The sequence below is a fragment of the Rissa tridactyla genome, chromosome 2 (genome assembly GCF_028500815.1).
Source record: "Rissa tridactyla isolate bRisTri1 chromosome 2, bRisTri1.patW.cur.20221130, whole genome shotgun sequence".
Lineage (NCBI taxonomy): Eukaryota > Metazoa > Chordata > Aves > Charadriiformes > Laridae > Rissa > Rissa tridactyla.
In genome coordinates this window covers 139,669,371-139,682,646 of record NC_071467.1, presented here as the reverse complement: position 1 = coordinate 139,682,646, position 13,276 = coordinate 139,669,371, and the positions used below count along the sequence as shown (strand labels likewise).

The window sequence follows — 13,276 nt, the reverse complement described above, 5'->3', positions numbered from 1 at the left end:
AACAGCACTACTAAAATAACTAATACCTTTCAGTTTACACTCAGTAAAGAGCATATTGCCCATACAGAGGTATAAAAGACCACATGAGATAATGATAGGTGGAGATGAATTAGAAGAGCTAGCTTCCTAATGAAGACTTCCTCAGGGAAGTTTGCAGGGTGACATACACTAGACTAGTTATTTAATCTATTTTGTGTTTCTTCTTTGAAAAGATAGTAAGTTTATTTTTAAAAATAGACTTAACCTGGAATGATGGAAAAGTTGAAGAACTGGTCAGTTACTTTCCTGAAAAAGTTGTTCAAGTGGTTTCCACATTTTCACAAGAGTTTTGCATACGTCTCATGTTTCTTTATTTTCCATCTTGTGTCTAAAAACTCCTACCGTTGGTCCCATTATTGAATTTCCAGGAATTCCATCATCTCCCGGTGGCCCCTTGGGTCCTGGATCCCCCTATCCAAAAAGAAACAAATCCAAAAACATAGTCATTATTTTCAGTTTTAATTTCTGAAGATTTACAGAAAAGAACAAGTATTCAATTCTTTCTGACAGTGACAATTATTGAGCTAGGCAATATGAAATCAGTATTTCTAGAGGAAGTTTTTACTACCTTCATTCTGACCTCTCTTATACTTCTGCTTCTCTGCAACTGTGTCAAAAGAGTTTGTTCTGCCTTGACGAATAACTTGACGGCTTTAGTTTTCAACTGAAGATTGAGTATCGTAATTCAGTTTCAGTGGCCATATTCACCTGTGGCTTCTGCCTGCTTTTGCCCACACGAGCAAGGCTGCATAACCTTGTTTTTACCAGAGCACGTAGAGAACAGCAAAGAAACTCAAAGACAAGTGCTGATAGAAAATATGGTTAGAAAGGCTACAGATGCAGTGGCGCAACACTTCAAAATTGCAAGCTCCACAGACTGAAGACCCAGGAATAAATTTCAGTTTCTCCTCAAATATTACCCGGTACAACTGTTTGGTAATCTCAGCTCTGTCAGTGGCTTTCCTGGAAAGCAATCAATCAGGCTTAGAGTTCAAGTTCCTCATGCTATACCTTCACAGAGCAAAATTTGGCTCTTTCTACTGTTTAATTTATGGCAGCAGATGTTTTACTTTACATTAAGGATCTTAAAAAGAAAATCTCAATTTTCAGTGAAACTTTTGCAATTTTTAACACCAGTGAGAACAGGCAGTATTTCCGGAAACATTCACTAGGGAATGCAGATTGAATGTTCTATCAAAACCACTGAGCAGCTGCAACCATGAGAAAAGAATATGAGGAAAGACAACTACTTAATGTTACCATCTCAATATTAGTAACAGCATAATGATTGTCAAGGCAAATAAAACTCTAGTACCAAACGTGGGTGTAGCTTAAAAGAAATAACTTTCCCGTGGACACAACCATGGCTGTCGAGGAGTTAAGACTTCTAGCAATCACCCACTACTACATCAAATACTTAAGAGATGTCCTAAAAAGACCTCAGACCATGATAACTCCCAGCTTTGAAAAACATGCAGATTCCCTGCATTAGAAATTTATAATCTGTCTTCAGTACTGCAGATACCAGGATGGTCCAAGAACGCAATTACTACTAATCATTGTACTTTCCACAGTGGAGAGAGAAAACAGACCTGTGTAGGCTGCTGTGTTATTAAGCACAGCAGATAAATAAGAATAAGATAAATAAGAAACGTAGCAGATAAATAGTTGTTTAAACAGAGAAATTATTATGGAGCTAAAGAGACAGAGTTTGTATATTTTCTAAAAATCAACTTGCACTTTATAATTACCCAAAATGCTTGTTTTCTCGCATCAGCCACTGCACATAAAAGCCCTGATCTAAAATTTAGTAAGGAGTTTGGAAAAACTCCTGCAGACTTCAGTGGATTTTGGATAGCCAGTCTGCTATGAAAGTGATATGAACTGTACCGAACAGAATAAAATCAGAGTAAAAAAGGCAATAGCATATACAAAGTTCTTATTTTTCAGCCTGAATTTTATCAATGAACAATCTTGGCTCACTTACTGGTCTATTCAAAAATGTCACAGTAACCAGGAAAATGTGAAGAAGGGAGACTGGTGTAGTGAAACCTGTCTTCATACAAGTTGTGCCTTATAGCATGGCACTTATGTCTTCCTGACAAAGTTTGGCACATTATTATGGTTTTAAACCAATACAAGAGATTATGAGCACCCCACAATCCTCTCCTTTCTTCTCTGTGGTTGCATTTTTACTCCAGGTGTAGCCGGAGCTTCTTGCTTTCCCTTCTTCCTTCCCCCTCCATCCACAAACAAGTCCAAACTACATCTTAGCCCTCTGTGATGTCCTGTTGCCAGGCTGATGAATACATTGTATGTTCGACATCTACATGTGCACATATATTTTTAAGGAAGAAGAAAAATGATGATGAAGTTCCTTCAGAGTGACAGGATGTACATTAGTGATTTCCCTATCCTAAACCTATCATCAAGCTGAAAAGCATCAATTAAAGTTGAAGTTAACTGACGTATTATAAAAACAGTAATTATTTTATTCTTAAAATAAAACTGGGGTGGTAGTGAAGTTTCAAATGTTTTTAAAACCTTCAAAGTTAGCTTTACTGCAGCTGAATCTGCTTATTTTACTCATCAGGACAAGTCTCACTCATTTCAGGTACATTTTCCCCATGGAGAAAATGAGGTGGATGTAGCTCCAGCTATCTCGTAATATGACATTTCATTTAAAGTAGTATCTACAGGCCAGCTCTTCACTTGGAAGTGACAAACATTCATCTCCAAAAAATCATCTAGTTCACCATATAACTCCCTAGAATTACACACAGACACATTCCTGCAGGGATTTACTGACACATTCAGGAAACCTTTAGTCCAAGAAACAAAATGCATAGTAAATTTGAAAAAAAAAAAAAATTAAAAAAAAGACTTCAAAGTGATTAATTTCACAGGAGGGGCCAAAGCACAACAGAAATGTAATAAGGATTATTTTTTTAAACAAATGGCTTCATGAGGCAATCACACCTACTAAGTGCAGCATCCTGTTAAAGGGCCCTCGAACACTCTCTGTTAACTTCTGGTACTTTTCAGTCCTTATTTCTAAAATTCAGCCATCTTTGTTACTACAACAAGGAATTTCAACTTCTTTAACTTATATTCTTTTAATTTTGACAGAAATGTGCACTAGAAATTTTCCAATCTCTGGTGTCCAGCAAACACTTATCAGATAATCACCTTTGGTCCAGCAGGTCCCTGAATAGATGATCCAGCGACACCAGGTGGTCCTCTCTCTCCTGGTTCACCCTGTTACAAAATGGTATCATCTAGATTTAGACAGACAGTTTCACTTTCTGCACAAGTAGCAAACTGTTTTTTCAAAGCTTTGTATTATAAAAATATCTGCAATATAGATCTATCTACAAAATAGACAATATTTGGGAAAAAACGTAAATCAACTTAGTGTTCTTGTGAAAGCTGGTCCAAGTTTCATGTTTTAAATAACTATTGGTTGAACCGTGCATTTGATTTTTTAACTTTAAATAATTTTTTGTGTCCAGCTTACAAAGCCAATAGAATAATCAGAACACTTGCATTATTTTGATTTCCTTATTATTCAGAGCAACACTTACTCACAAAATATTATAAGAGAAGGATAATGTTTCAAAGTAAAAATCTGCAAAATGCTTACGGTTAGAAGCACTTGGACAACTTTAACTTAGCTTCTCAGTGCCCATGCGTAACTATAAGCTCTGTAATTATACGTTTACCTATTCTTTTTCTCCGTTAGACTTTTATGTCATTCAGGACAGAGGATGGAAATATTTCTGCTTTTCCTTCGGTCTGTTAAGTCTCCAAGCATCAGATGCTTAAGAAATTTGTACATTACAAAAATTATATAATTATTTTATAAAAGACGAAGTGAAGGGTTACCCTGGAGGAACAAGCTTACTTTTGGTCCAGCTGGGCCTTGTACTCCTCTGTAACCAATCAGTCCTTGGGATCCTTTTTCTCCGGGGTCACCCTGATGAAAACAAACCTTTTTTTTCAATCACAGCAAAGACTCATTCACAACATACACAAATAACCAAACCCACGCTGATAAGGTGTTTAGATGCTTCAGTCCAACTGAAATCCCACTCAGTTCTAGAATCTGCCCCAATTATCCTAAATTTAACCAGTTGGGAGATAAAAGCTCTCTGTCTACTTAATACATCTTTCCAGGCTTTTAATTTCATATTTAGATATCTAAATAGTCACCTGATTTCTCTTAGCTCCTTCTCTCTCCCTATCAGAACACTAAGATAATTTGCTTCCTCCTAGCTTTAATGAAAACTCTGTACTGAATTTTTAGGAAATTTCTACTGCCCAATTAACTTTATGTTTATAGTCTGATTTTGCTCCACTTGTTCAGGCTAAGGAACACATTACTCTCTCTTAAATCCTTTTAAATCATCACAGAATCACAGAATCTTCACAGTTGGAAGAGACCTCTAGAGATCATCTAGTCCAACTCCCCTGCTAGAGCAGGATTGCCCAGAGCACATTACTCAGGACTGCATCCAGGTGGGTCTTGAAAATCTCCAGAGAAGGGGACTCCACAACCTCCCTGGGCAGCCTGTTCCAGTGCTCTGTCACCCTCACTGTAAAGAAGTTTTTCCGTGTATTTGAACGGAACTTCCTATGTTCTAGCTTGTGCCCGTTGCCCCTCGTCCTGTCACTGGGAACCATTGAAAAGAGTCTGGCACCATCCTCCTTCAACCCACCCTTTAGATACTTGTATGCCATAATAAGGTCTCCCCTCAGCCTTCTCTTCTCCAGGCTAAAGAGTCCCAGCTCTCTCAGCCTTTCCTCATAAGGAAGATGCTCCAGTCCCTCAGTCATCTTAGTTGCCCTACGCTGGACCCGCTCCAGTAGTTCCCTGTCCCTCTTGAACTGGGGAGCCCAAAACTGGATGCAGTATTCCAGTTGTGGCCTCACCAGTGCAGAGTAGAGGGGGAGAATGACCTCCCTCGACCTACTGGCCACAGTCTTCCCTATGCAGCCCAGGATTCCATTGGCCTTTTTGGCAACAAGGGCACATCGTTGGCTCATGGATAGTTTACTGTCTACCAGGACCCCCAGGTCCTTCTCCTCAGAACTACTTCCCAGCAGGTCCACCCCTAACCTATACTGGTGCTTAGCATTCTTTCTCCCCAGCTGCAGGACCTTGCACTTGCTTTTGTTGAACCTCATTAGGTTCTTCTCTGCCCAGCTCTCCAGCCTGTCCAGGTCATGCTGGGTGGCAGCACGGCCCTCTGGAGTGTCAGCCACCCCTCCCAGTTTGGTATCATCAGTGAACTTGCTAAGGATACACTCTGTCCCATCATCCAGTCATTAATGAATATACTGAACAAAAATCAGTTAAAATATAGTTGCTACTTAAGATGTAATGAATGAAAAAATAAACTCTTCTGAAGTTTGCAGTATTCCTCCCATGTGCATGTCAAGCCATACCTTTTGGCCTACATCTCCTTTGCCAGGGGGTCCTTCCGGGCCTCTTGGACCTTGATCTCCCTTTTCTCCCTGGCAGAGATTAGGTGGTTAATTAATTTTCATGTAGCTAATTTTATTGAATCAATAGACTTATGAGAAGAAATGCTTGCATAAACACTTCTCCCAAACATGCCAGTAAATATCTGTTGGAATTTTTTTCCTGCAAAAAATAAAGCATTCCGTCGTCTTAAACCCTTTCTGGACTCCTGCATTCATATTCCTTATTTTCACAGGCATTTGTAATAGTGCCATTCATAATTTCATCAATCTTTTGTTGGAAGAATTGCATGCATATACTCATATGAGGAAGAGAAATGCTTGCAAAGTTATCAGAAAAGGTTTTAGCTGACTGATTCTAAGAAAAACAACTTTTAAGAAGCAGAAATTTTAGGCAACACTGTAGCCAAAGGCCAATCCAAGCTGCAAATATTTGCCAGAAACATTACTTCAAATAATTCACAAATAATCCACATAAAACAGTCTATTAAGGAACGTTATCTACAAAATATTTACGCATAACATAAGTCAGACTGGTATATCAGAATGTCTGTAGGTGAAAGTGAAAAGTAGATTAAAATGAAGTTTAAAAATCCATTTCTGATTTGTGCTGTTGATGGAAGTGGCATTACAGAGGCTGCTGTTGATAGGCATCAGTCTGGATCCCGCTTCTGTGAGACGGCTTCACACCTGCAAATAACTGCCATAACACCACCCTGCCACTCAGTGCAGGCATCAAGCTGTTCTTTGCGCTGTTCTGAATACCCAAGGTAGCTGCTCAGTACTAATATTTTCACTTATAATGAATTACGACAGTGAAGGTGACAGCACCAAGTTGATCATCAGAGTAAGGGTAATATGCAAGAGAAAAAGAAACCTCAGCATTCACAAATACAAAAGCCACCTGGAACTGTAACCCAACATTTTATCTTAATTCTGATGTTTCACTTCTGATACACTGAGATCTTCATTTTTGAGCACTTATACAGCGGGCAATTTAAAATTTTTAAAAAATAGTTAAATAGCAACAGAAATGCTACATGTTTTTCCACAGTGAAAGGCTTACTGCCTCAGGCTGTAGCTTGTCAAACTGGTATTCGGACTGCCCTTGTAGATGAAAAAAATGTGAAGCTGCATTTTTAATAGACGTTTATTACAGCTATTCAGATATTTTCTGATTAAAGACCTGCAGTCAAAAAATGCTGATTTGCTTACTCAGTTCATCAGTTCTACACGTTGGCCAGCTGCTACCCTCATTTAAGAGCTTTACAGTAGCAGAGTTTGGAGGCGCCTGAATTCTCATCAGCAATTCAACAATCAGCCAACGCACTGAGTTTTGCTCACTCAGCAGCTCATTCTGTTTGGAAAGAGTAAAATTAAAAGCCTCCATTTAACTTACTCTAAATCGACTATTTTGGGCACTCTGCTTTCCACCCCTCTAAACTCCACCATTTTGAATTCATGCTTATTTTCCCAATGTGTCCGAGTTTCTCTTAAAATCTTGGAAACAAGCAACTCTGGTTTCAGCTGTTTGTGAAGGTTTCTGTACCAGCCTGACAGTTTCAGCCACAGCTCACCACCTTGCTAGATGCCCCTAAGTCACATCAATTTGAGCATGACTTCTTGGTGTCCGGAAAAATCTAAACAGGCTGTAAGGAGCAGGCCAAAGACACAAGATATCTGTTCTTCAAGAAGATGATGAAATTTAACAGTAGTCAGTAGCCCACAAAAGGCAGGCAGCTAAATCAGTTGTAGATTCAGATGGTAGCCACTGTTAGTAAATTTTGTTGGAAACATCTCAACTAGTCTAGTCCCTTCTTCCTGGCAAAAGTATCGGCACGTGCCCTCCTCCAGGATGAATTCCATGCCATTGCATACCTGCAAATAATGGTCTGTTCTTCTTTCTTTTACATGCAGTAAAATGTATTTCCTTACCTTTTTCCCTGACTTCCCAGGATCTCCCTGCACCCCTTTCTCTCCTCGGAGTCCCGACAGACCTATGTCTCCCTTTAAGAGGAATAAATAATTACATCTGCATACTTCAATAAATTCTTTATTCTATAAAATGGATCTAACAGCGTGTTAAAATATTAACTAATGACATATAATATTTTTGCTCAAATAAAGGTTGTTATTCTCAGTAAGTTAAACATTCTATAGAGCCAGTAATTTTTTCTACTAAAATAAGTATTTTAAATTTCTTTCCAAGCTCCCACCTACTTCGTCGACCTTGGTTTTGTATTAAATAAATTTACATTTATTCAGTGAGCAAATGCTCATGATCGAATGCTGTTTGTTATTCTGTGCACAAGAACAATATGATATGAATGTAGTTTATTTGCAAAGCCAAACATCTGGGACTTAAGGAATGGTCAACCTAAAATGCCTAAATGGAGTTGCTGACTGCAGACTAATACCTCGCTGGTTGTATAAACTGGTCTAGGCATTACTTTTAAGACTTGCCACAAAGAGTTGAAACTCTCCATAGGATAGTCCCTGTAGGAACTAGTCCTGGCAAGCGCTTCTTCCACAATCCTGGGAAGAACCACCAAAACCAAGATGCCTGTGTCACCTTACCCAAGATTTTGGAAGCCCTACTTAAATCATTAAGGACATGGTATACGGTCTTCAAAATGGCAGCTGAAGTTAAAGTTTTAAGTGTTGAACTGCTCTTCTAATGTATGGGCAGTATGACTGTTGCTGTCACACAGTCTGTTTTTTTTCCCAAATCATTGCAGAAGAACAGAGGTAGTAATGTTTCCAACAGGCTTTGGAAATACCTCACTAGCTTAGAAAAGGTGGGGGAAAACTCTGTTCCAGTTATGCCTGCAATAATGATTTTAGGAGAAAGGGTGGGAGCTCTAGCACAGCATGTTGAGTTTAAAAGCTAAAACTGTGAAGTTAAGTGAATATCTGTCACTGAAATTCCTTCTTATTTTGATCATAGATAATTTATACCAAAAAAACATTCTACTTAGTCAAAGAATTAGAAGACCCTGTAAGGAGCAGTTAAAAATGAAAACAGGCTCACTTTAAGTCCTCGTACGCCAGTTCCTGGAAGTCCTGGTTCTCCTTTTTGTCCAGGTTCACCTGGTTGACCCTAGTAACAAAAGGTCTTTTGTTTAACAGAGGAACACAATTTAGCTTCATTCATTACTTGCACTATTTCACTAACTGCTTTACATGTAGAAATGGACTTGATGATCTTTACGGTCCCTTCCAACTTGAGATATTCTATGATTCTAAGTAAGTGGTCAAGTTTTCAGCTAAAGCAGTTTTCAACTGGAAAATCCTGTTCTTTAAAAACCTCAGTAACTTGTAGGACCGCATTTTATTTAACCTTGCAGTAGGCAGAAAGTCTAAGTGAATCATTCCTACTTCCTCCTTTTGTTTTAATACATTTTATTTTTTACTTTGTACCACCATATCAAAAACTCTTTGGCCACTGATGAAAAGTGAGTCCAAATAAAGAAAAATCAGAACTGTTTAAGAGAAAGTTTTACCCTCATGATTCTTCCTTCCAGCAATTCCCTTTTTCTCCTCTTATGGTGATCACCTGACAGTGTATCACTTGAGGCTTGGGCTTTGACAGCAGTAATTGTTTACCCCACTTTCCTGTTCTCTTCCTACTTTTCCTTCTTCTGTGGTGCAGTGTCAGCTACTAAGTACTCTCAAGCACTTTTTTCTCTCCCAGTATTTCTGTCTATGGTTTTGGTTCTTTCTCATAATGATCATGGAAGGCTAAAGGACAGGCTGAAGGTGTGGTGGGACTGGCCTTAAGTCTCAAAATCATCTCTGGTTTACAGCTAAGTTGCTTGGTAAAATGCTTTATTTGAACACAATGTGTATGTGGCACCAAACTCATTTGATATAAATATGTCTGAAAGATACTTTGTTTATAAATTTCTGTTAATTTAGAACCTAAAATCCACATTTACAAGTGCTGATGCTAAGCAGAAGCTGTATGCTCCATTTGGGGAACACCTTCATAACATGGGTGATTTTCCCTCAAAGATCCAAAAGTGAATTGTTGTCTCCAATGGAGAGTTACATCTTCATCTCATCAAACGCACTCTTGAAAAGCCTGGCAAAGAAAAATTGCTTGTTGTTTCTTGCTGGTGGTATTTTTAAAAAATAATATCTGAGTCATTACCTTTGGACCTGGCAGACCAAAACCTTTAGATCCTTTTGCCCCAGGGTTTCCTTGTGGACCCTGTATACCCTAACAAAGCAAAACAAATCAGTTAGTGCATAATACTCTTCCACATCTGAAATTCACCGCATGTCCGTCTTTCAATTAATCATGACTTCATCTTATCTTTAAAAGAAAACAAGTTGCTTGCCTGGACTCAGGCTTAGTTCTGAGATCTTTATTTTATTTTTCCTTTGTCACCATCCTGTCAATTTTACTGACGTATCCAAGTATAATGACAATTAGTGTTTAGGGAGAAAACAAATGGGAAGTGTCTCAGCATCTGCATGTAAGCCCTGATTCATTGGGATAGTATGGTGGAAGCATGAACTCTTATCTTCTTTACAAAAAACCAAAAACTAAAAGATCTTGTGGGATGTTTTAGTTTTTCTGTATCCAACTGTTAAAGGCAGTGTTCAAGCTTCAAAGAGCGTGAAATCCAGAAGTAGTGGATTCTTATCTTGTGAAACTCTATCTATAATACATCATCCTCCAAGCAATGCATCTGATTTATCTCCTACACAAATTATTACGCAGATCAGACCAAATTTCTGATTGCTTGATTTTAAGACCATTCAAATCAGCTGGAATTTACGATCTTTGCCTATCGATTAGTGCGATACTTTTAAAAATGAAAAATCACTGTGAGATTTTTGCTGTTTTCACATCAAAAGTATAAAATGAAATCTACATGCAAACACTCATTACATGTTCAAAATGTAGACCTACCTGGCTTCCTGGATTGCCTATTCCTGGTGGTCCTGCTGGGCCCTGTGGTCCTACTTGGCCTTGTTCACCCTATACAAAAAGTAATCCCAAGAGCTAAATCGTAATAGTCTGTGCTAGCTGATTAACGTATTTAAACTAAACACAGAGCAACAGTCCCCAAGCTGTATTATCTCAAAGTTTGCGGCTTCTATTTGCGTTAAACGTGTTTGGAATACTTGAAAGTCTGCCTATGGCAATCGATCTTATAAAAATAATACCCCTTCCTACCTACAAACTCTACCTCATTTATAACATTAGAGGATCACAGCTGTAACCTTATTATTAGAAGCTTATATTTACACACTGAGATTCATTTTAAAGATTTTCTTGTACGGAAATATACCCAGTTTCTTGCACAACACTCAGAAGAAAAACTTGTAAGTGTAAACAGAGCAGCTAGAGAGCATTTTTGAAAAATCTTTGTCACGTGGTATCGTAACAGTATTGTACAGCACTTGGGGAGGGAACAAAGGAATTATGGCAGAGGGAATTATGGGAACAGAGGAATCTGGGGAAGTCATGTGGCTATTGGAAGTGGCACAGACACATGAAGGTGTCAAGGATGTGTGACATTTGTCCTTAGAAAACAAAAAATAATTAGTTTTGCTTACACCAGAAACACTTATTTACTGAAATGGTCCCATATGCTTACTGTCCTGGCCATTGCTGCTTTTTTACTACACAGACATGGGAATAAGATGGCTCATCTCCCTCTAAGGCCTCAAGCAAGATGGTCTGGCAGGCGCTCCCCAAGCGTACCTCTCACAGACAGGCCAAATCAGACCACACCACACCACACCGGTTGCTCTGAAGATTCTGGAGAGCCATTTGACTGGGCAGTGAGATGAGTTAGTTCAAGTTAAACTTTCCACATCCACGAAGCGCTCCCTACTGACTAAGCTGCCAACGATTTTGGATGGGCATGCTGTCCCCTCCTCTCTCTGAAGTTGAGTGTTGGGCAATGAGGAGAGCAGGAGTCATGGGGACAGAAGGAAAGGAAAACAACAGGGAGTAGGACGAGGGCTATGGCACTAAATCATGAGAAGGAAGATCTGGAATCACTACCTCTGCTCTATAGGGCATCTGGGCATGTTGCCTCAGCCACCCTCTGGGGATGCACAAGATACAGGCTGGAATCTCATCAGGCCAAGGGAACTAAAATTGTTTGGATCCCTCTTTCGGGGACTGGGTAAGAAAAAGCAAACAAATTTCAAAAGCCAGAGTGTTCCTTTGCCTGTTCCAGGTCCATTAGATTAGATGACTCAAGCGATTTTTTACTTTTTTAAAAAAAATAATATTTAAATGAAATTTAAAATATTTAATATACAATATTTCTGAAATAAATTTAGGAGGAAAAAAGTCCCTTTCTTCCCTCATACTCCCAGCTGCATTGAATACAGTCCTTAGTGCTCTCAGTTAACATTAACAGGCTCAGCTGCTTGTATAGATGAGTGCAGCCTATGGAGCTGCATGGAACAGTGTAGCATAGTTCCTCAGATTCCAGGTAAAAAATACCTTTGCATTGTTGTGATACTGTGTGAATAATTCATCATTAACTTAACTGTAAATATAGTTAACTGTAGATATAATTAGAAAAATACTCTGTGCCTCACCTTGTCACCTTTGATTTGTTGACCTGGCAGTCCAGGAGGACCAGCTACACCTTCAGAGCCTTTTTCACCCTAGAAATATGTGACAGTTCTGTAACTGTATTTGGGAAATTATAAAGAACACCATCCCAGATAAACTGGTCATCACAATGTGGACAATGAGGAACAAAGCATTCCTTCACAAACAAACAAGAAAAACAGTCAATAGAATTATCAGTATTAGAGAAAAGCAATTCAGTTACAACTCATAATATGCTTCATCTGTGTTTGTTGTGTTGTTGAACACAGGGCTTCAAAAGGAGAAAATTAAATACTAGGAAGAAGGAAGCTACATTTTGAAAATGCAATAATATGTTCATTAGTCAGAGAGAGCAGTTCAAAACCTGGTGCAAGGACATGACTAACATATTTTCCATAAAAGGGAGAAAAATCTTCTTTGCTTAGTAGTTCAAGGCTCTAGAGAATCTTGAGGCTACTAAAAAAGAGGGACACATTTTGATGGGAAGCCCAGTTGTGACTTAATCATAAATCCTTGCTTGTTTGTACTTATTTTTAAAAAAAGGAATGTTCACATATATTAATCTAGCAAGTGGCCTTAATGAGATAACTGTCCACAGAGACACATACAAGCCCTTCTTTTTTCCAAAATGGTAAGTTTCCCAAAATGGTAAGACAGAATGAAAACAGTTTCTGAATGTTTTCTTCCAATACAGAACATAAATAACTAAGTAGTCTTTCAGAACACAATTTATCTCATTAATGCTACTAAAATAAGGTATCTTATTAAACACATAAATAAGAGAATCGTTAATTTACTAATGTTAGAGAGACTGTACAACTTTTTTTGTAATTATCTTGACAGAGTTCTGAACTCAGAAGGACATTCAGAGAGCACAATGATTCAGAAGACCAAGGTCCATCGGATGATGTTTTATACCAGCGGAATGATCAGTGACCTTAAATAACTTAGACACTACTGCAAATCTGGCCCACAATGTTAAAAGAGTAATTTCCACAAAACTACCTTTTGGCCTTGAATGCCCTCTCCTGGTAGACCTTTCTCACCTGGTGGACCATCAGGGCCAGGTGGTCCCTGTAAGAAAATAAATATATATTCAGACTATGTCAGCAAGCCCATTTTTTATTGACATTTTGTCTAACTTGTAGTACAGTTTTTTGCAAC

The 13,276-nt window shown here is 38.5% G+C and overlaps 1 protein-coding gene across 1 annotated transcript in view; it reads right to left on the bottom strand.

Annotated features, from left to right (window-relative positions):
* COL28A1 (collagen type XXVIII alpha 1 chain) overlaps positions 1-13,276 on the bottom strand; it is a 70,828-nt gene that overhangs the window by 31,649 nt on the left and 25,903 nt on the right. Inside the window, exons 15-24 of the mRNA XM_054192968.1 lie at positions 13,118-13,186; positions 12,097-12,165; positions 10,445-10,513; positions 9,677-9,745; positions 8,555-8,623; positions 7,459-7,530; positions 5,488-5,556; positions 3,944-4,015; positions 3,229-3,297; positions 382-450 (exon numbers count right to left, since the gene is read on the bottom strand). Of these exons, the coding sequence (XP_054048943.1) occupies positions 382-450; positions 3,229-3,297; positions 3,944-4,015; positions 5,488-5,556; positions 7,459-7,530; positions 8,555-8,623; positions 9,677-9,745; positions 10,445-10,513; positions 12,097-12,165; positions 13,118-13,186 (696 nt within the window). The remainder of the gene's footprint in view (positions 1-381; positions 451-3,228; positions 3,298-3,943; positions 4,016-5,487; positions 5,557-7,458; positions 7,531-8,554; positions 8,624-9,676; positions 9,746-10,444; positions 10,514-12,096; positions 12,166-13,117; positions 13,187-13,276) is intronic.